The sequence below is a fragment of the Danio aesculapii genome, chromosome 7 (genome assembly GCF_903798145.1).
Source record: "Danio aesculapii chromosome 7, fDanAes4.1, whole genome shotgun sequence".
Lineage (NCBI taxonomy): Eukaryota > Metazoa > Chordata > Actinopteri > Cypriniformes > Danionidae > Danio > Danio aesculapii.
In genome coordinates, this window is record NC_079441.1 from 15714294 (window position 1) to 15738492 (window position 24199).

The 24199-nt window shown below is 36.5% G+C and overlaps 1 protein-coding gene across 1 annotated transcript; it reads right to left on the minus strand.

Moving 5' to 3' along the window:
* Positions 1-608: 608 nt before the first annotated feature.
* Positions 609-21241, minus strand: men1 (multiple endocrine neoplasia I). Its single transcript, XM_056461109.1, has 10 exons — positions 21122-21241; positions 15751-16224; positions 10170-10378; positions 9557-9685; positions 9202-9242; positions 7803-7890; positions 7575-7711; positions 4481-4613; positions 4198-4371; positions 609-1716 (listed from the first exon to the last, which is right to left on the minus strand). Exons 2-10 carry the CDS (start codon positions 16184-16186, stop codon positions 1210-1212), a joined length of 1854 nt encoding a protein of 617 aa, XP_056317084.1. The 5' UTR covers positions 16187-16224; positions 21122-21241; the 3' UTR covers positions 609-1209.
* Between the last annotated feature and the right edge of the window lie 2958 nt (positions 21242-24199).

The window sequence follows — 24199 nt, forward strand, 5'->3', positions numbered from 1 at the left end:
AGAATTTTATTAAAGGTGTAAAAGAAACACTGGTTTTTGTACAGTATATTTTAAATGAACCGTTCAAATGAACCGAGTCGCAGAACGAGCGGGCTCATCACTATGCGATACTCTTCGCTATTTTGCGCATGTGCACAGCATCAATAGGTGATCACATTGTTATTTAACCTCGACAACATGTGTGACAGGGCGTCGCGGTGGCACAGTGGGTAGCACGATCACCTCACTGCGAAAAGCTCGCTAGTTCGAGCCCGGACTGGGCCAGTTGGCTTTTCTGTGTGGAGTTTGCATGTTCTCCCCATGTTAGAGTGGGTTTCCTCTGGGTGCTTCGGTTTCCCCCACAGTCCAAAGACATGCGGTATAGGTGAATTGAAGCTAAATTAAGCTAAATTGCCCGTAGTGTATGTGTGTGAATGCAAGGGTGTATGGGTGTTTCAAATTTCCAGTGTTGGGTTGTGGATGGAAGGGCATCTGCGGCAAAAAACATATACTGAATAAGTTGGTGGTTCATTCCACTGTGGCCCCCTGATTAACAAAGGGACTAAGCCGAAAAGAAAATGAATGAATGTACACGTGACAGAGAATAAAAGACAACAAACATATGCTAGTTTTCTTCCAATTGTTTATTTTACAGAAAATACACTTTAACATCGACAAAATAGTTTTGAAAAATAAAAATCACGGCACTTTTTAAACTACTAGTGATATTTAACGTTGAGGTCAGCTATGAATTTCAGCAGTTTGAGTGGAGAGCAATAAAACAAGTGCAAGACCTACATATGTAGACTGAGAACCCCAACATTTCTGAATACAACATTTAGACATGAAAGCAAAAACAAGTTTCACTGTATTGCAGACAACCAGCTAGCTGAAAAACATAATTGCATCTTAAAATAAAATCTTGACAACAAAAGACAATCACTTTGGCTCTTTGTCATTTGGATTTATCAACTGAAATGGTCAATATACAAAATTAAGGCAAATCAATAAAATTCCTTTATCATAAAATGAAACAAAATTGCTGGTGTATGATAGACAAGTTCTCCAACTTGAAATGGTTTTGAGGAACTGAATTAAATTATCTCGGCATCAGCTTATAACTTGGCAAATCAGTCATTTGGAGGTGATCAAAAAAACTTAACTTCAAGTGAAAATGCAAAAGGTAGAAAATATATATATATTCATATTTATGTATATAAATGAGCCACTTTAAAGGGTTTTGCGAGGGCGTTTCATGAAGGACAAGGTGTAATCTCCAGAAGCTGTGGGTTTCTGTCTCTTCATCTGCACTTGAGACTGAGCTGTCAGCTGCAGTTTGATGGCACTAGAGTTGACCTTGGCTGCAGAAAGCAGCTCCTTCATACCCTTCATCTTCTCACTGTGGAAAACCACCACCGGGCCTCCCTGAACTACGGGAGGCTGGGAGGGTGATGGTGTGGGACTTGGGGATGATGGTTCATTTTTGCCATCTGCCTCTTTACCTCGAGTACTAGCCGAGGAGCGCCGCCGGCCTCCTTCTCCACCCACTTTTTTGGGAACTGGATTTTGATTTTGAGCAGGCAGTGCTGGATTTGGAGATGCTGATCCTGCTGGTTCATCTAGCTTGGATTCCCGTCTCGGGCCTCGCCTACGCCCCTCCCGCAGGTCCTCACTGGACTGGTCATCATCATCCACTGGCTCTGTGTCTTTGGTGATGATTGACACCTTTTGCCTGATCTGAGAAAGAGTGGATATATAATGAAAATCTGGGTATACCAAGGTATAGTAGAATAATAAGAGATCAGTATATGGAAATGGATATACCGTGTGCCTCAAAGACAATTGTTTACTCCTTATCATGTAAATCCACGAGTGTAAAACCCCAGTGGACAACGGGTCAGTCAGAAGACAAAACAAACTGATGAAACTCACGGGCCATGTCCTCTTCATTTGCATAAATGACTACTTTAGGTCGTTCACACAGACCTGACGTCATCAAGAGAACCCAGATTCATGTAGCTCTGAGATCATTAATATGCACGCCTTATGCTGCGTATGATAAGCTAAACGTTTTTTGGAAAGAAAACAAAGATAGTTTCCCTCCTTTATTTTAAAGCTTATATTTAACTTACTAAGTATGTGGGACTTTTATTTTGAAAATGCAACTGCAGATTGTTTTGTTGTGAGTGACTGGGCAATGACTGCACAAGACATGTGCTTTAGGATACAAAATGCAAGATTTACAGATCATACATTTACTCAGCTCCACTCCGAAGAGGCATAAGGTATGTTTCATTGTATCTTTTGTCAGTTTATTGTGTTCATTGTGAAATTTGAAGCATATGTTTCAACAAACACGTGTAGACTGCTGAATCATGTCAAACCACTCAGCTCAACTCTCATCTGTTCATGCAGATGATATTAGGTCCAGGCTGTTTTCTTCGAGATTATGACTTAAAAATACAACGCAATACATCTCTATTGCTCTCTTTTGTCAAGTTTATTTAAAATTTAGCCTTTATCAACATCTCGTGAGCAAAATAGGTTAATGTTACTTTGCTTGGGTTTATATTTGTCCGTTTTCAACATATATCATGCAGAGTCTGTGTCTGTAAGAGCAGCATGTCAGAGTGGAGAAGGCTTGGGCGGTATCCAAACTTTGATACCGTCAAACCTCCCCCCTATTTTACCTCAGTATCTGGTATTACCATACATAAAATTATGATGTAAGGCTCAGACAGCGTCACCAAACTGTTGGCTTGTGCCTAAACCATTCAGAAACTGAATACCGTATATGCGACCTTAGGTTCGCGAACACCTGTTTGTCTTGTTCGTATTAGAGATCTGCGCGGGACACTCTCTCTCATTTAAACACACAGCACCACGTGACGGACAGCATCACGCTCTCGCTCTCATTCACACACACACACATACACGCACACACACACACACAGCATCCACGTGGATGCATGCGTGCTCGGGAGCGATATTGTTAGACCGCGCACCCGCTCCTTTTCAAATTACACCAGAGTTACTGACCGCTTCCGCGCTTTATTTGGAAATTTATTCCCGGGTCCCGCAGCTCCCGCGGTACAGCAGCGGGAATGCAGATCTCTAGTTCGTATTTACCACGTCTCAATTCTCCATCGGTCGAAGCCTAAAATACTGCCAAACTGCAGAGGTTGTGTTCTATTTCGAGACAAGGTGATGCGCGACTCGCCATCTTACCTCACCTCTCTCTCCTCCACACTGTCCTTTAATGACAATCATGCATAATCATTTTTAGGCATTAGATAAATAATACATGTCTCCTATTTAAGTGCACTGTTTTTAATGACGGTATAACGGTATTGAAACTGACACCGTTGCTATTTTTAAATCCCGCGTTATACCATATTGCCGTATTACCGCCCAAGCCTAGAGTGGAGCTCATTAATATTCACAACACAATCCGTGTATGGTCAATTAGTGACCTCCTGATTCTAGGGATATTTTATGGAGTAATAAATGAGCTTATAAAACAGTTTCTGGAGATTTTATGAACTTACTGAAGCCCTAAACCTACTTTGTAGATATCAGAGAACAATTGAACTTATTAAACCAATGCACCTTTACAGAGTTGAAGAGCTGAATTTTACAACTTTACAATCCATTCAGCTGATCTCTTGGTCTGTCGGGAGCACTTTTAGCTTAGCTTAGCATAGATCATTGAATCGGATTAGACCATTAGCATCTCACTCAAAAATGACCAAAGAGATTGATAATTTTCCTATTTAAAGTTTTACTTCAAATATTTTTGGAACATGAAGTAATAACCAAAACCAAGGAACTTGTGTAATATTACAGGCCTGGTATGGCAGCAAAGCTCCTTGATTATTACACCAGAATAATAGGATAGTTCCTAGCCATGTCGGCCTAGAAAACTAAAGCCATTTTTTTATAAGTCTTAGTACACGATGTAACTATAAAAGGTTCTAGATTTGCATAGATAAACTACTGAAACTCTTTGGTCATTTTTGAGTGATATGCTAATGGTCTAATCCGATTCCATGTTCTATGCTAAGCTAAAAGTGCTCCTGCCAGAGCCGGAGATTGGATGAATTGATTTTAAAAAATTAACTAAACTGTTTACCTCTAGAAGATTTGTAAAATTATTACCAAAAAATGTGGAGTATTCCTTTAATAACACCCGATTTTGTGAAAATTGAGATGTTTTACCTGTGCATCAAAGCGACTTAGAGACTGAACCAGGTAGGTGGCCCAGCCTACATGAAGCACTGGTGTGGGACTTCCTTCTTCCCATTTACAAATCCCATCATAAAACCGGAGTAAGTGAGCAAAGCATTCTGGGTCCTGAAGGGCAGTCAAAGCAGCTGCTTCTCTGGGCTGGTCCTTTTGTGAAAATACCATGAATAGAAGACAAGAGAAAGACCAGTTCACAACTTTATTCTAAATATAATCATTTTCTAAATGTTTTTTTTCATCCTTAATTAAACAAGACCTCTTTTTCGGCTTCATCTGTGCCTTCATTTTCACAAGAAGCAGCTGTCTCTTTAAGAAGTGTTGGAATGACATCATTAGCAATGTCAAAAAACTCCTTGTAGATCTCCTCATCTTCCCTACAATAGTTGTAACTGTAAAGAAAGAAGAAAATGTACATACTGCACCTTTAAAATGTTATTACAATTATTATGGTGTTAAAAGTTAAATGAGAGTTTAATGCTGGCAGCAAGCCTCCTGTGATCAACAAATGTGTAAATAGGCACATATCATGTCATCAATAAAACCTATATAGTCATAACTGTGTTGTTTATGATGCAGAAAACCTGTCAACCTGCCAGAAAGCGATGGCTCAAACCAGCCCAAACACAAAAAAGCACGTCAGAGAAACAGAAGGTAGAGATAGCTAATGTTGTCATGAAGGAAGAGGAAACAGGAAGAGCAGGAAAAGGAAGTGGATGGGAGTGAGCTGTAGTTCTAGGCATGCTTTGTGCAGACATCCTTCTGGACATTAAAATATAGTATTTTTAGCCCTCTGTCCACTGCACTGTGTGTTTAGAGGGAGGAAAGTACAGATTGTCTCTCTCTCGACAGGGACTGATGCCAAGGCTGAGACAGGAATGAGCTTTCTAAAGACAAGCAGCGTGAGGCAACACAGACAATGCTGGCAAACCATGTGTTTTCCATTCAACATGAGCATCAAGGGGCTTCACAAGTTATTATGTTGTGTCAAATAAAGATTGATTTGGTCATTCTCTTTACTTAGCAAGAAATTACAAGCATTAAGAAGCTTCAAACAGATCAAATTTGTCAAAAGAATTCAAATGGATGCTCCAAAACACTGCCCCCTGCTGTTATAACAGATAAATAACATGAAAGAGATGAGGAATTCCCAAAAACAAATGAAAACGTACTTATTATTTACTCTCCAAAGGCTCATAAAAGTTCCAAACCTTTTTGAATTTCTTTGTTCTGTTGAACATAAACGATATATTCAAGAATGTCGGTAACCACTGACTGCCATATTAATAACAAAATACTATGAACATCAATGGCTACCAATTGCTAACATGCTTCAAAATATATTTTCTCTGTGTTTTTGTAATATTTCTAATATTCTTAGATTTTTTCTAATTTTATTATATTTTATTGAATGTTTGTAGTGCAAAAACATGTCAGAAATTTGCATTGAATAATAAGATAATATAGATCATTCATGTAATTTGAATTCGACCCCCACATTAAAAATATAATAAAATAATAATAATAATAAATAAGTAATTAAATAAATAAACAAATAAAATAATTAAATAAATAAGGACATAAAAACAAAATTATTTAACAAATTTTCTTTGTGTTTAACAGAACTTCAAATAGGTTTGGAACAAGTACATAGAGAGGAAGAGTACATGATGCCAGACTTTCCATTTTTGCGTGAACTATGCCTTTAAGGAAATGTATTGACAATAGAAATTAGAACTGTCTCTGGGTAGATATTTCAGGTTTCCCCATCTACTTAAATGGGGAAATTAAAAAGTATTAAAAACTGCACTCACTCCTATTTGTAAGTATACTAACTTTGCATACCCAATTCCTCAGCACTCAGAAAATGTAACAGCATTAAGTGAATGAAAACATCCAGCTGAGGTTTAAATCTAAAATCGCACCACATTTAAAATGATTTATTCTTTAACGAAATAGTCGACTCGGAGTTGAATAAATGAATTAAGTTGGGTTTAGATCTTTTGCTTAAACACGTCGACGTCAACACGGTACATCACCAAATATGTAGTTCCAGTTCCGGTAAAATGTGAACGTGCCTTTCCCTTCAGACACTAGCGGAGCACGGCGTTGATCATGATATGAAGTTTTCGATCACTGACAGATGGAGATTCGGCTGTGGGGAAAAAGGCAATAGTATCTGGATGCAGCCTTTATGATGCAAACTGAGATTGCATCTCTCAGCGATGTAATGTCAGACACAATGCACTCAATGGCGTGAGTGACGTCACGGTGACAGGTAGGGTTAGGGGTGGGGTTAGGTGAGCGCATTAAAAAGCATTGGATGCAGCTCAGATTACACTGCAGCCAGACCCTTCTCGAATAAAGGGTTAAAGTTAATTTTCACAACAATACCACAGTATAGCCAAGCTAGTGCTGCATTTACTCCTGTCATTTTTCAAATTTTTCATACAATAATCTACGCTCCAACGTGGGACCCGTCAGTTATTTGCTATTAAAGGAAGGAGCAGCTGAGACTATTATGTATGGGACTTTGTCAGTAACTTTTACAGTTCATACGGACCAGTTTCTTCTTCCTCCGGATCATAACATATAAGTGTAATTAAAACTGTAGCCCCACTTTATGTAGTTTGCTAAATATGTGTCTTCAATTGTCGCTCTGCGCGGCTTGTAATCACTTATCTATTATAGATCAGTGCTTGTACTGTATCTCTCAGGTTAGATCTGTGTGGGCTATTCACATATTGCATCCAAAACCATGTTAAAAACGCGACAGTGCTTCTTCCTTTACCGATTTAAACGCGTTTCTAAACTCGCAATCCTCTGCCGTTTGCCTTTGCTATGGCCATCATCAGCTGTTCCTCACATGTGAGGCATGGTAAATTTTCAAAATAGTTCAACTTTTGCCACTGTGTGGATTAATAGTGAATGTGTGTCATTGTTATTAATTAGGGTTGTGGTTAAGAGTAGAGTAATATGCTGGTGTTTAACTGCATTGCTTTATTGCATTCCTGCAATGGGCTCTCACATACTCATAGTGCTGCTTTATAGCCATGGTGGGCGTTTCTCTCTGTCTCGTGCTGAACCCAGCCAACCAATCACAACAGACTGGGTCATTGGACCAACCAGCACAGATTAGGCAGGAGAGGTTTGGGAACAAATGAATCGCTGAACAAATCATGTGGGGGTGTTGCGATAATTGGATAAAAATAAATGCTTATTATAAGACAATGAAAATGTTTTTGACCTTGCATGCATATCAGCCTGTTGTTGGAGACCCCAAAACCAAAACATGACCTTTTATAATGCAAAACAGGGGCTCTTTTAAAAAAATTCTGTGGTGCTTGACTTACTCTTGCATTACTGATGCTGCCTCGGCCCAGGAACCCAAAGCCTCCCGGACATCTCGGTGCCTGTAATGGTACCCAGCTAGATACATATAAGGGTAGATATGCTCATTGTTATAATACTTTTTAGCCGAGTCAACAGCCTGGAAATACAAAAAAAGGGACAATATGAGATTAGTGCATCATAATAATGACAACTTCGCAAATATCTGCGATGCAGGTTTGATCAAATACCTTAAGGTGAATAGACAGCGGGCTTTCCCTCCCAGTCATGGGTTCCTGATCTTCAAGGTCAGCCAAAGTGCCCATGGCCATAGGATACCTTTAAGACACCAAGTACAACGAACAAACATTAAAGGGTTAGTTCACCCAAAAAAATGACATTTATTGCACTTATTTGGCACAATACTGTTTTTATGTAAAAGTACTTATATAGTCATGTGCATAGTTAAGTATTTATAGTACATGTATAGTACGTAGTTAGATTTCTGCTCCAGTATGTTAAGTTATGTATAGGTTTAAAATAGCTCTTATGTCCAATGTTGTGTTCATATTTATGATTATGTTAATTATGTAGCACTGCGAGACATGAAATTTCATTCCATTTTATGTCCACACATGTAGCGGAACGACAATAAAACTAAACTTGACTTGATTTACTCAAGTGGTTCCTTTTTCTGTTAAATATAAAGGAAGATATTTTGAAGAATGTTAAAAACCGGTAACCATTGACTTTCATGATCAAAAACTATGGAAGTCGATGGTTACCAGACTCCAACATTTTTCAAAATATCTTGCTTTGTGTTCAACAGAAGAAAGAAACAAACATGTTTTTGACAAGTGAAGGGCAAGAAAAATTACAGAATTTAAATGTTTGATTGAACTACGCCTTTAAGAAAGCATTACACCCTAATGTATCATCCAGGTGTCACAGATGTAAAACCTATTCAGGATCAATCATGCATGTTTTTTGGGAATGCAAAAAGCTAAAATTTTTCTGGAAAGCAGTACAGGACTTTACAGCCAAAGCTTTGCAAATTCCACTGGACAACACACCAACACTATACCTCTTTGGTACAGAACTGAACAAAACACTTGATCCTACTTCTATAAAGAGACTCAGCATCATTTACTATCTAGCAAAAAAAATGCATTTTGCTCATCTGGAACCAACAAAGTCCTCCAACATTTGAACTGTTCACACAACTCTTGAATGAAACAATGCTCTTGGAACAATATACATACTACTTAAGAAACAAAGGGGATGTCTTTCAAAAAATATGGATAGCTCTTATGAACCTCTGACTCTCTGAACACTTCTGATGCATTTTCATAATGTGTGTGACCTTATTCAATCATAACAACTTTATTTGTGTATTACGATTTTTGTATTCTGTTTGTATGTTTATTTATTTTTATTTGATTTAATTATTGATTTTTTTCTCTGACTTTTGCTGCTATACTTGTCTACTGATGCTCTTGCCTTTGTTCTTTTTGTTTATGTTTGTATGTTCATTAAAACCAATAAACAAACAATTTAAAAAAGAAAGCATTACAGACAATAATCAGCTCAAATGATCAACATCCCTGCTCTGAAATATCACAAATGTATTAATATATAACAAAATCACACCTTTCCAAATCACCTCGATCATACAGAAGCCACAACAGCCTCTGCAAAAGAGAAATAAAATGTAGTAAACCAATCTGCTCGTCAATAGATGCATAAATACAAACATGTACACACATCCACAAACATAGGTACAGTACATAATATTTCATGCATGTTTGTACTATTCAGAACAATCTCTGCATTTGTAACACTTTCATGCTTATCTCTTTAAGATAAACTAATTTTTGCACATCATAAATGAACAAATATAATTTGAAAACACAAAAAGAGATTTTAAAAGCCAATCTCATGCAAGAAAATAAAAAACTCTGATGTTATGAATGCTTAAAATACAAGGGACAGTTTGAAGACATACTTGCTGGAGCTGGATTAACTCTGTACTGTCTGTGTGCAGATCTAGAGATGGATTGATGGCGCAAACCATGAACGCAACCTCCATATTCCTGTTGCACTTCATGTAGGAGCCTTTAAGATATAGCCAGCTCTAATGAATGGGAAAAATACATAAATGAAGCGCAGATTCACAAAATGCATTTAGAAAATTACAAAGAAAAATCTCATTTTTGACTACTAGTCAAACTTTAAAGGTCAGTTAGAATTCTTGTTTTATTGACATTTTATGCTCTCCAGGCTACATTTATTTGCTCAAATTTACTGTAACAAAAATATTACAGTGAAATACTGGATAATTTTTTCATTTGAAATCAACCATTTAAATTATTATTTAATTTAATTAATTCAGAATTCTTTCAATATTAGAAAGGCATTAATTTGAGATCCTTAACATTATGCAACTATTAATATAATTACATTTACTTTAGAACAACTGAACACATCCTCAATGAATTAAAGCATTCGTTTCTTTAACCAAAAAAACTACCTGTGAACAGTACTGCATGGGCGGTTTTGTGAATATACAGTGGTGCTTATCATATTGTGGTAAACATCAATATTAGAACATCACATACCCTTTCATTGATTCCAGCACTGACAGTTTGACCTCTTCTGTCTTCGTTGCCCTTCCCATGCCATGTGACCTCTGCAGTTTCTTCCCCACCCTTGCCAAAAATCACCCAGGCATGATCCTCGGAGAGAGCGAGATGAACATCCTTCAGACCCAACACCTGACATGCAGCAACCACTGCAAATGCAACTCCTGAGCTGTCCAGCTTTGTGCCTTACCAAAAAAAAGACAATAATTAGCATAATTTAAATCAAACATACAATTTAATATGAGAAAATGCGAGCGAAAACATAGTTTTCCATGCAATTATTTATGTTTCGCTTTTGTTTTTTTTAGCTTTTTATGAAGCAATTTTTAGTGTAAATGGAAAGAAAACTTCCATATTACACTTTTAAAGCCGCCTTTCCTCTGCACACGACAAACGGCAGACCGGAAGTCATACATTTCCCATGGAGAGCAGTCCAAGAGTTCCGATCATCTCCGCAAGCAGAAAATTTGGATCCAATTCGAGCTGCGGATCCATTAAAATATTTTAACTTCTGCAACTAGACCGTATGTGACATTGATTTGCAGTTTATATTTAAGCTTTTATTAAATATATGCAGTTTATATATATATATATAAAAACAGATTCCTATTCATAAATTAGCAAAAAATACATATTTTTAATGCTGTCTCCACATTTCCTCCGGTCTGTGAATTTCTAGTATTCATTCATTCAACCATGGTGAACGAACGGAAAATAACGGTTCTTACTTTTGCACTTCTTTATTTCGGACACCATGAGAATCTCTCCTATGGTGCATGACAAAACAGAAAATTCTGTGCGACTGCCACAAGGGGGCGTATTCTGAGTCGTGTCCGAATGTCATGTGCAGTGAAAAAGCGGCTTTAGGTGTTTCTCTTAATCATCACATTTTACAAGTTTGTGTCTGTATATTTTAATAGTGTCTGGAGAAATAGTGCAATAAATCATCTATAGAGGGATATGCTAATGAATAATTTACCTGATTATCTACGACAGTTATTAAACAAAAAATTGTGAATTTTTTCCCATCTGTTTGCTGTATTACTTGAATTACTGATTAATAACCAAATCCTCTCTGTAACAACCTTTAACTGTAATGTGTATAAAGACATTTGCGCTTAAAACTAGGGTTGGGCGATATGGTAAAAATGCAATCTCAATAATTATCTTCCATATTTAACAATAACGATAAATATTTTGATACAAGTTGTTAATGCTTCCAGATTTAAGAATATCTAATCAATGACTGAAGCCAGAAAAATTAGAGGGTCCATTATATAAAACATATTTTCGATGGCCAAAAATCAAATATCAACACATTTCAAATATCAACACACTTTTAGATTACCATTGTTGCACATTTCTGCTGTGTGATTGGCTCTTAGATCAATGTAGAGTAAAAAAAAAAAGTCTAGAGCTTATCATTGTTATAGACATAAATTTATATCGAATGGCGATAAACTTTATCAGCACAGCTCTACTTGAAACGTATGCAAATTACATTACATTGCATAACGTATTGCATTACATTCATTAAATAATGCCTCATCTGTATATTTATGTATTTATTAATGCTACTCCAAGTGTTGTATGTTGCTACACTGGATTATGAATCATTATTTCTTTAATTATTTAATTTTTAAATTATTATTTGTCATGGTCTTTTATTCTAAAATATGGTTACGCGATTTTGCAAAGTTAGGAGTCCTTGTATGAATGTTGGCTGACAAGGGTGAGCGAGATACAAATTTCAGTGCACTTAGAGCTCGTTCTTTGTCCAGCTATGTCTGATGAGAGAAGAGGTATGGTTTTTATCTGATGTTGAAATACTGTTTAGCTGTTCATTTTACATTTAGATGACCTGCTTTTGAGAAAATATTCCATGTATTGTTATATTTGACCACTCTTTGAAGTTAAACATAACATTTATAATTTTTGTAATGCAAAAAATAAATTTTCATTCAATTAATCGCCTGAGGAAGTATGGTGATAATTACGAATTATATTGTTAACACTTTAAATTAATGGTCTTTTAATGTTAGGTAATGTAGGTTATGTATTTACTAACATGAACCAAGGATGAACAATTTTGTACAGAGCAATTTCAAGCAATTCTTTACCTTGTCAAGAAAAAAAAAAAAAAAAAAAACTAAAATAGCGAAACTTTTTCTATGTTTTTTTGTGTAGGCTTGTATTTTACGGCATTCTAAAACTACTCAAAAATGTGTCCGTCAGTGTTTTCAGACAATTATATTTGATTTGCCAAAGTCACACGAGTGCCAATTTTATATTTATCACATCCATAATGGACAGGTGTCACATTTATAATGAAGCTTTTTATTTATAAATGCAAAACTGTCAAATAAAATAAAATCAATCATTTTTGTTCTACAGTGAGCCGACTCTTCTCCTTCTGATTACTATTGTTTCTTTTGGATTGTAAAGTTTAATCCACAGAATTTCTACAAAGTACGTTGTGTACTGTAAACTCGCAGACTCTTTTGGTCACATCCATTACGCATGTTTATTTCCCTCATTTAAAATCTAATTCACATTTTCAGATTGATACTTTTCTGACCCAATAACTCTGTAGTGAGTTGTTTTAAAAAATTTCAACAGATGATTTAATTTAATGTTAACATATACTGTCTCTGTAAAGTTGTTTAGTTTTTACTGCAAATGTCACATCCATTATGCTGGAATTGCTCTACAGCAGGGCTACTCAATTAGTTTGTCATGGAGGCCAGTTCATGAAAAGCATCCCAAATGAGGAGCCGGAGGGATATGACTTGCAATATGAGTGATGACACAACAGCAATATAAGAGCCCATGTGCTGTAATTTTTTCCCCTTACGTTGGCTTTTTCTACATTAAAATGTTAAAACTACGTAACATCGCTGCATTGTACAATGTGGCTTTTTTTACAAACATATTCAAATGTTGTATTTCGCAACACAACAAAATCAGTGTATTGCTCAAGCAGGCTTCTTCTACATTCAGACACATTCATATATTATGTTTTAAACTGCATAACAATTAGGGATGCAACGATTATGGATTTAGGTTGTACAATTATATAGTCTGAAGAATAATGGTTTCACAGTTATCACCATTTTTATGCATTTATTAAATTCAAAACACTACTAGTTTAGAAAATCAGAGGACCTGTTTATATTATTTGCGTTTATACATGCATAATCATTTTAATCATATAATTTCTACTGTGTGCGCCTGGAGGGTGCGAGTGCGTGGGACCGCTTTACAAGCTGTGCGCACACCGCTCCCAATATGCGCACGTCTCAACTGGAAATAATGAACTTGCATACGGAAAAGACGCAATATGTGAACGGCCTGCTGCTATAGTTAATCCAGTGTGCGTGCGTATTAGCCTCCGTATAAGCTTGGAACTTAAAATTGGAATACAGTTGGCATAACTTTGTTTATTTGCAGCAGTTTTGTTCCGTGCAACAGAAACGCGGCGTTGAGAAGCCTTTACAATTAATTAACCGTAATGAATTTAAGCGCGGTTAATAATGAAATCGACTAATCATTGCATCCCTATTAACGATATCAGTGCATTGTACAAAAGGCCTTTTCTACAAACATATCCAAATGTTTTCGGCTACTCGCGCCACTCGCTTAATGTCACCTTACTCACGCTCTGCACAGCCTTCAACTACAACTCATGCTGTATTGAACAGACGCTCGTCACTTCATAACTATAACAGCTGTTTTCCAACTGAACTAAATTTATTTTTGATGTCTTGGTCACACTATTTGGAGGGCCGGAGCAAATTGCCTCGAGGGCTGGTTTCGGCCTGCGGGCCACCAATTGGATAGCACTTCTCTACAGCTTTAATTAATAATCAAAATTCAAGATTCACTAATGCAGGGTTTTTCCTTCATAGAGAATTACAAGGCAGCCACCGCCATCAAATTTTGTACAACCTCCACCTTTTGATAAAAATCAGGCAGGCAGTCATGGCTACCACATCTAATCATGTTTTTAATTACATTTAATGTTCGCCTTTTTAAATAAGAATGTTTTATTTGATAAGATTACAAGAATAATGCAAAATAAGCTTATTTTAAGTAGCAAATATCTTATGTTTGGGATACAACCCCCACCTCGTTTTAAGGCAAGAAAAACCCTGACTAATGCATTATTGAAACCATAGACTGTAAAATATATGGACGGAGCATCTGTGACGTCACCCATAGGTTTCTGAACACTGCAAAAGAAGCTACAAGTAGGCGCGGCCAACCGTCGCCATTTTGTTCGCGCGTCATCGCACCCACGGCAGGATACCAAACAAGGCCAAAGAGGCGGAGAGTGGGCGGAGCTACAGACACCTGCTGGCACTTTGCTTAGACCTGGCAGACAGACTTTACTTTGGGAGAAACGCTTGATACTCTATTACCTGCGACTCGTTTGTGTTCTGACCACATGTGCTTGGCTGTACATTATATCAATAAAGTGTTTAGACTTTTAAAAACACTGTAGTAATACAGTGAGCCACTAAGCATTGTTCTTATGACGTTTTTCAACAGGAGGAAAACGCGAATTACTTCCAAACACTTCAGATATAGTGTGTGTTAGTAAATGCAAGACTATTGATGAACTCCAGCATAACACTGTATGACAACGCTTCATATGACTGTTTTATAGCCTACAGCTAATCAATCTGTCACAATCTGGAGTGCTTTACGGGTCTAAAGAAAAATATTAATGATAAATGATCTTAAATAAAACAAATACATTTATAGAGATGGTATACAAGTATATAACTTTACTCACATGGGAAACGAGGCCACGCGAATGGTTTGTAAGCACAATTAAGTGCACACAGCATCCCATATCATCTGATCATTGTAAGAAATAAGTCCAAAAGGCAGCTGACTGTGTAAAGCCTCATAAAACAACACAAAAATACGATGAATATGCCGAGATCAGTGGCTAATCTGCCGGATTCAGCTGAGGTGAAGTGACGGCGACCAGCGAGACCTAGCTGTCACTCAAGTGGCCACGCCCTTAATTATGCAAACTTAATATAACCTAAAATAAAGGAAATGGATGAGTTATAAAAAAATTCACCCCCCTCACAGTTGTCATGGAGGGCAATAATAGCTATATGAACCAAAATCGTTCTTTGTACCAGGCTGTAAACACCTTTTTTTCTGCTGTAAAGTTGGCCATTCTAACAGTGGGCTCAATTGCCACTTGCTCTATTATGGAGCCAGGACTAGCGGAATTTTGATGAATTGCAGTTTCAGTTACTTCCGTATTGGCTTCCCGAGAGAGAGCGGGAGGTTGCCGCTTGATTGAAACTCAAAGTTGTGCATGTTAACATTAATGCACTGTGTTAACATGAACTAACAATGAACAACTTTATTTTAACTAACGTTAACAAAAACGAATAAATAATGTGATAAATGTATTGTTCATTGTTTATTCATGTTTATGAATACATTAACTAATGGACCATTATTTTAAAGTAATATCATTATTGTTTTTACCCCTTAAAACAGTGATTGCAAAACATCTGTGAAGGTTTACCTGTAATCAGACTGAAGAGGGACTGAATATGCGCTCTGTCCTTGAAGTATGATCGGCTGAGACTGTTCCAGATCACATCAGAGACCTTTTTCACCAGCTCGCGGCTGGAAGCGCCAGACGGTTTGCGATATTGTGACATGTCCACCGCACCACGAATCTGGGCCATGAAGCGTTCGTAGAGGGCTGATAAGAGATTCAGCTCTACTGTAGGGAAGCAGGAGTTTAGGGAGTCCGGTTGAAGAGGCTCAAAGCGAACGCCCGGAACGTTGACAGGAACCACTCTGTTGACGGCCAGGAAGTGCTCGACAAAGCCCAGCACTAGAGACAGCAGGGCCAGGTCTGGTTCTGGGCTGTTGAGCTCAGACTCGAAAAGCTGCACCACTCCATCGATGCCTCGAAGAGGGAAGTGCTTCTTCTGAGCTGAACGAATCCCCATGGTTAGTGGTTGAGTTTTCAAGCTCAATCTGATGTAGCCTAAAATAAAAAGAATACAATCAGACATAGAAGACATGGAGACATTATTAGAAGACATGGGATCAGCTTTCACTGTTATGCAGATGATACTCTATTATATATTTCTAAACTAAATCTGATGAGACGTCTGAACTGTCTAAGCTAACTGAGTGTATTAAAGATGTTAAAGACTGGATGACCAACAATTTTCTTCTCTTAAACTCAGACAAAACAGAATTATTACTTATTGGGCCTAAATCCTGTACAGAGCAGATCTCACAACTCGACCTACAATTGGAGGGATACAAAGTTATTAGCTCTACTATAAAAGATCTGGGTGTCATATTAGACAGCAATTTTCGACCAGAAAACTTTCGAACATCATATATCCCATGTCACAAGAACTGCGTTCTTTCATCTGAGAAATATTGCTAAGTTACGAAGTATGCTATCCATATCAGATGCAGAAAAGCTAATCCATGCTTTTATGACTTCAAGGTTGGATTACTGTAATGCTCTGTTTGCTGGCTGCCTAGCATCCTCTATTAACAAACTTCAGTTAGTACAAAAGTTCTTACTAGGTCTAGAAAATATGCCCTACACTGGCTGCCTGTTAAGTTTCATATTGAATTTAAAATATTGCTTCTTACCTACAAAGCTTTAAATAATCTAGCTCCTGTTTATCTAACCAACCTTCTGTCTCGCTACAATCCAACCCGCTCTTTAAGATCTCAAAACTCAGGGCTTCTGGTAGTACCTAGAATAGCAAAGTCTACTAAAGGAGGTCGAGCCTTCTCATTTATGGCTCCTAAACTCTGGAATAGCCTTCTTGATAACGTCCGAAGCTCAGACACACATTTGCAGTTCAAAACTAGATTAAAGACCTATCTGTTTAGTAAAGCATACACTCAGTGCATCACTTAGCGGTATGATACATGAATGTGCTCCACACAGGTTTCTTCATTTCATTTATATACACTATAAACAGCAGCTACGCTAATTATTTTCTTTATTCTCTATTTCCACCTGGGGATACTCATCCCGAGGCCCTTAGACCACGCAGCGCCACTGATTCATTCAAAGACTAGCGACGAGATGATCCCAAGGTTTCCATATCCTGGACCAGGCCGAATCCTGAGCAGCTGCTGTGGTGGTCATGGAGGAGTGGAGAGCATGAGACTGATTCTTGTGACGCTCCAGGGACAGACGAGTCTTCGCTGAGGCCCAGCTTCCAGCCTCCGGTGCTTAGACTGCAGCTCTGCACAAGATGGTTGGCCAGTGGAAAAATGGTCGTACCCATCTGAGACTGGTTCTCTCAAGGGTTTTTTATTTCTTCACTTTCGCCAATTGGTGAAGTTTTTTTTGTTTTTTCCTTGCCACTGTCACCACTAGCTTGCATGGTTTGGGATCTGAAGAGCTGCACATCGATAGATTTGCTCTTTAGTGTTTGGACTCTCAGTAGTGATTATTAACCCACACTGAACAGCGAGCTGTGTACACGCCCCCAAAATGACACTTTATAACACATCATAATAAACAAATCTAAATTGTGTTTTGAACTTAACCTAAACTGGCACACTCAGAAGAACCATAATATTAATATTAAATCATAAAAAAGGGGTAGACTATGTGCCCTTTAAAACTCAGCCGAGACATTATATCATAATAATATATACATATAATAACGAGCCATGATCAACCCGAGCTCAAACAAACATTGTCGTGGTCTTGATGAACAGCCACAAAGCCAAGAAGAACAAAATCTGCTGTGTCCTGTTGTTGTTTTACGAGCCCGTCTAAAAGTGCAAACGATTTCACTTTCTCCAGAGAGCTCGCCACGCGTCTATATTTGAAAGAATGAATTTCTTAAGCTGATGTTAATAACAGGTGCGTGATCATTAAAGCGCTTTTGATAACTGATCCTTTCGGAAAGGGACAAATGCAAGAGTGAAAAAACAAACGGAGCAAATGATTCTTTCAGCAACCTAAAACATGAACAAACTGCCATATTTAACTATTACCATCACCTTTTGGACTATTTTGAACTCAGAATGACAGAGATACTTTCTAACAAGAGGTTACATGTGCTGCTGAGGATTAAAGACACAGATGAGAGGTTTGTTGTTTTTGAACTTAAATACGGACTAAATGTATGCTGTGCTTTTTTCTGTAATTGATAACATATCAGAGACTGTAAGGGTCTGTATGTGTTTATATACGTTACATTTATTTATTTTATATAAATCACAGACATTTATTCATGTCGTTGATCTGCAGTTATAATCAAATCATGTTCATAGAAACATTCATGAACATTTATACGCAAGTATTTATGTGTATAAAGCATCTGTTTTGTGAGTAGTGCTTCTCATATGATAAGTGAACGACCCGTACGGTTTTACTGTGACATTTCCCTTTGGCAGTGAAAACGCAAGCCTAATAAAGGTGACCCGTATTGACCCATACCGTACCATACCACTCAGTGGAAACTGACTATTACGGTAAGGGGTGCGTGGTTAAGAATTACGCGGCTAAAGCAGCCAAACTGATGTCGTCTGAGAAGGACTCCAAAGTCTGACAATTAGCTTCAGCATCTGATTGAAGATTACCAAAATAAACATTTTATTTCAGTGGATTGTCTTGCACGGATTAATTGTTTATCTAATGAATAACAATGTGTGCTAGCAAAATGAATATTGTCAATTTTGATTGACAGTCATACAGCTTTTTGTGTTAGATTTTATTTCCTCTGAGAAAAAAAAAACACTAACATTGAATGATATATTTATTTAAAAGTAAGCCGTTAAAATGGTATTGAGTGCAACAATTCATCCGAAAAAATGCTTAATGCAAAAACAAATGCATATTTTGTAAAAGAATCTTTTGACAACATATCAAAAGACTATTTAAGGATCACCCTATAATACTAATTAACTGTTTTTTTTTTTATATACTTTATCATTACCCTTCACACCCTTTGTTAGCAAATGTTTATTTATTTAAAACATAATTTAGTATCACATGCTTATTATTTAAATAAGTATAGTTCAGTACAAAAACCTTCCATTTTAAAGCTTCAAAATATCTACGACACTGAATGGCAATGGAGAATTATTTCTTATTATTATTTAGCATTTTATTTAAAATTTTCCGAAACATACAAATAGACTATACAATTTTTTCTATGAAAATAAAAATCACTGGTGTAAATTTAATTTGATCTAGACAGACTAGACACCAACCTAAATATCAGGATTTCTGCAGGTTTATTCAAGTCAAATTTAAGACTTTAAGACCATTATGAATGAAACTTTAGACTTATACAGGGCTAAAAATTACATATTGTTTTTAATGGGTTCTAGTTCTAGTTCTGTAAATAGTTTTTGTATTAATGGAAGATCATGTAAAGGGGTGTGTTGCTTTAGTTTTCTTTCCCTGATTAGGGAATATAATTTGCAGAATTTGCAGTAAACATGTCTAATAAAAGTTTTGAGATGGATTATTGGTGATTGGGTGTCAGGTCGATAGGGTAGCTTTACCTGGACAGAGGAAAATTAAGACCTGCATAAAATGATTCAAGACACACTACAGCCCAATATTTCAGGGAACTTAATACTTTTTAAGGTCTAAAATTTTGTGTTTGAAATTTAAGACCCTATGGATACCCTGAATATGCACAAAAATAATATTTAACGTACCAGAACAACAAAGTATGAACACATGCTTCTGCGCAACTGTTTTTAATCTAGGTGACACCTAAATAACAGCTTTATTCAAAATACAGCAGACCAATGTCCTCCTTCCCTCATTGTGTTCTGTAGATACAAACAATGTGTCTTATCTCATTTTACCAGTGTCTTATAATATGGGCAGGAGTTACTCTTTGCATACAAGACTTAAACACTAGGGAAAAAAAACACACATTTAACATTACCATAGAACAGATCTAGCATTATACTATAGCACGTTATTCAAAACCAATATTTTCAGTTGTATATTTAGAAATGTTGCTTGCATAGCAAGGTCAGAATTTAAAGGAAGCTTAAAAAATGCTAACAAAAAGGCTCTGGGTCAATGTATGTCCCAGCACAAACTAAATTAATTGCAATGCTCCTGATTTCAATACAATGAGAACATTAATTTAAAAAGCATTACATTTATTTCCTGTTTTTATGTGCATTTGACACAGCATTTAAAATTGCATATATATCATGATACTGTGCAATTATTTCACCTGGATACACAATAAAACATAACGTTACTGTAAATGACATGTAAGATTCAGCAAAGATTAAAATGATTATTGATAATCAGTTCTGGTGCAATTATTGCCCCTTACTGTTCATTTCTGACCCTGATTTAATGCACAGCAAATACAATATACAAATGTTTAAACTATGTACTTGCTGGTTCAAAGGATGCCAAGTGGTCACTTGGGGAATCCCCAAAGACACGTGCAAGGCCACACCTGATGTCCCAAATGTGAAACTTAACATTAAATTAGGTTAATTAGCTGTCAAATCCAAAATAAAGCTTTTGGGTCGGCTACACTTGACATTATACAGGTTAAACGTTTTACCTCAAGCATAAGCTCGTGGTAAGTTACAGTAAACTCCACTGATACCAAAAGCTACATTAAAACAACCAGTATTAATACATAATAAAATAATGTCATGCAAGATGCTATCAAAAATGACCCAGTGCATGAATTCTGAGCAATGAAAACAGCGCAGCAGCAACCCATGTGCGCCTGTGTGGACATCTGCATGATGCTGCTGCAGCTAACGTTAACTAGCTTGCACAAAATGATCAGCTTCTGGTGTTTTTCTAGCTTAGAGGGCGTTTTACAGTCAACATTTTGTTATCTCCTTGCTTTCTAATCAATAACGCGATGCGTTGGCTCATCCACACAACATACCTTTGTTGAAATTACATCCACATGCTTTTGTTTTGCCCCTTGCTTTTGCCGCGCAGTCAAAGGACAGAAGCTTCTCTAAAACGCCAGAGACGTAAACAGTCTGCTCGTACGTCAAAACGTTGAACAGGGCAATCCTATTGTTCACAAATCACTTCCGGTTTCTAAAAGCATTTTGGGAAATGTAGTGGTGTCATTTTTGCGGTTTAATGACGGTTGGCGTGCCAGTTTTTGCTACATCACCGCCAGTGTTTGGAGCCGAAATTAGGGTGTGTACCCTACATTTCATTGGTGGGTGTGTATTGACAAGATTACTTCCAAAGTGTAACGTTAGTCTGCTGCTTGCTGATTTTAAAACTACTTTGTAATTTAGTCAATAACGTTTTTGGATTACTTTTTACGTAATTTACGTTACTTGGATTACTTTTGGATTTTTTAACCTCCTACTTTTGACCTAGCGCCAACAGTGGTGTAAAGTAATAAATTACAAATACTCATATTATTGTAATTGAGTAGTTTTTCTCATGAATTGTAATTTACTGACTAACATTAGTGTTAAATTTGTGTACTTTTACTTCCCCTTGAGTACAGTTTTAGTGCTGTATTGGTACTTTTACTCCACTATTTTCCTTCAACCTGCTGTCACTACTTCATCTTTTCTTATCTATGGGGATTGGCTGAGTAGAAAATCTCTGTGAATCAAATCGCACATAGAAAGTAAATCACATCATACTGAACAACATCAAGACATGGGTGCTTTATAAATGCAACAAACCGTCTGGAAGCATTAAAAGTGTCCAAAATCTTTATACGCTATGACCCAGAGACTGTTTATAGACTGCATGTCATCACTGATGAGCAAATAAAGGATGTCGACTGTATGATGACTGAAATCGTCAAACAGCCTTAAACAATCACTAAATGGAAAAAATTAAGAATGGAGGGAAGGGCAAAATGAAGGAAGGACTGAACTAATGAAGGAAGGAAGGAACAAATGAAGTAAGGAACAAATATAGGAAGATCACTAAATGCACTACAGAATGTTACGTTTACACATCCCTGCACAAACTGCATGTAAACGCATCAGCTTTTCACAGCGTAATACTCACTACCACTACTCTTGAGTACTTTTAAAAGGGCTACTTTTTTACTCGTAGTTGAGCAATATTTACAACAGATACTGTTACTCTACTTGCACGACATTTTTGGCCAAGTAATGATACTTTCACTTGAGTATGATTTTTAAGTACTCTTTTCACCACTAAACATTAGTCTGTTGCTGATTTCAAAATTACTTTGTAATTTAGTCAATAACAATTTTAGATTACATTTTACGTACTTGGATTACATGTGGATTACTTTTGACCTAGCACCAATAACATAAACTTTAAATATTTACTAAGTAGGTCAAAGGGGTTACCTGTAATCTGATTATGGGTATTTTAAAACGTAATCTGGCATTGTGAAATCGGTTTGCATAATCTAAATGATTTATAATTAGTACCAGAACTGTGAATACATAACATACATACCTATTTGTATTTGTGATTTTGCCATTATGTTTTACTTTCAATAAAAGCACTACTTTCAATTATTTATATGATTTAATTTCATATGCTGTCTTGATTTGTTCAAGTTTAGAAAGTACATCAGCTTCGTCAACAGTTAATTATTAGCTTTCATTAATTATGTTTTTGAAGTTTTAAAGGGAACCTATTTGACCTCTTTTTCAAGATTTATGAGAAGTCTTTTGTGTCTCCAGAATGTGTCTGTAAAGTTTCAGCTGAAACCCAGCAAACACATAACATTCCCTGAAGGTTTCCAGAACGTCCTGGGAACGTTCCCGCAACAAACACGATGTTAATTGCTTAAAAAATGGCCTTGACATTCTGTTTGTATAACAAAAAATAAATAAATAAAATAAAATGCTTACAGTCAGATTCAGCGCTCAGCATTTATAAGTGCACCCCTCACAAATCTATCTTTTAAATTCATATTTTTAATAGGAAGCTATACAATATTATGTTTGTGCATATACATTAGATTAGTCAGTACTGAAGCCAAATCTGGAGCTAATCTAACAAAATAACTTATGATAACGGTCCAAAAACTAGTACACCCAAATTTATAATTTATATGTTATAGAAAAATATTAAATACAAATTTATTCGTTTAATTGTATTATCTTTCAATATCTAAATATGTTTGATGACTAAAATATAATTTTAATAAATATATCTGTTTAATAATTCTGTTTTGTCTAAATATCAAAATACATTGCCCATATTCAATGAGAAATGCATACAAATACTCATTCTCAAAATGGGGTGTGCTCAATTATGCTGAGCAATATGTCTGAAAATCAAGTAGGTGTACAACTCTACACTAAAAAATGCAACATGTTGTAACCCTACATTGGGTCATGGACAAACACAACTGCTGAGTTAAAAATTACTATTGAACTGAAACATGGCTAATTGAAAACTTCTTTATTTACAGTATATGAACTCAACATACAAACAAACACTATAGTTAACCAAAAGGGGGCGCTGTTGCACATGAAATAAAATACAGACCCACCATTTACTGTCATGGTAAGAAATAAAGATCCAGGGCCCAAAGCGAAAAACCATTACATAATCACATCACATACAGTTGCACAGTGTTTAGTGTATCATTTCTAAGTAGACGAGAATAGATTAGACATCAACCTAATCCAAAACAGTCCGTAGTTTTTAGGATTAACAACTGTCTGGATGGTCAAGATAGAGACTGCAGAATCAGATGTTCATATTATTTAGTTTATTGTATTATTTAGAACAAGCAGATAATAGTTGTAATCATACTTTAATACAAAAAACACATTTGTTTATAACACGTGATTCTGTCGGAATGGGAGAAGTCTATAGTTGTAAATGTAATAATTAATTTAAGGGACATGTAAAGAAAAGGAGAGGTCAGCCACAGTATCTTTAGAGTTTTTATAGTTTAATGGCGCAGACTTTTATGCAAAACATCATCGACCTCTCACCCTAATATCTCTCTCTCTCTCTCTTTCTCTCTCGCTCTCATATGTACCCG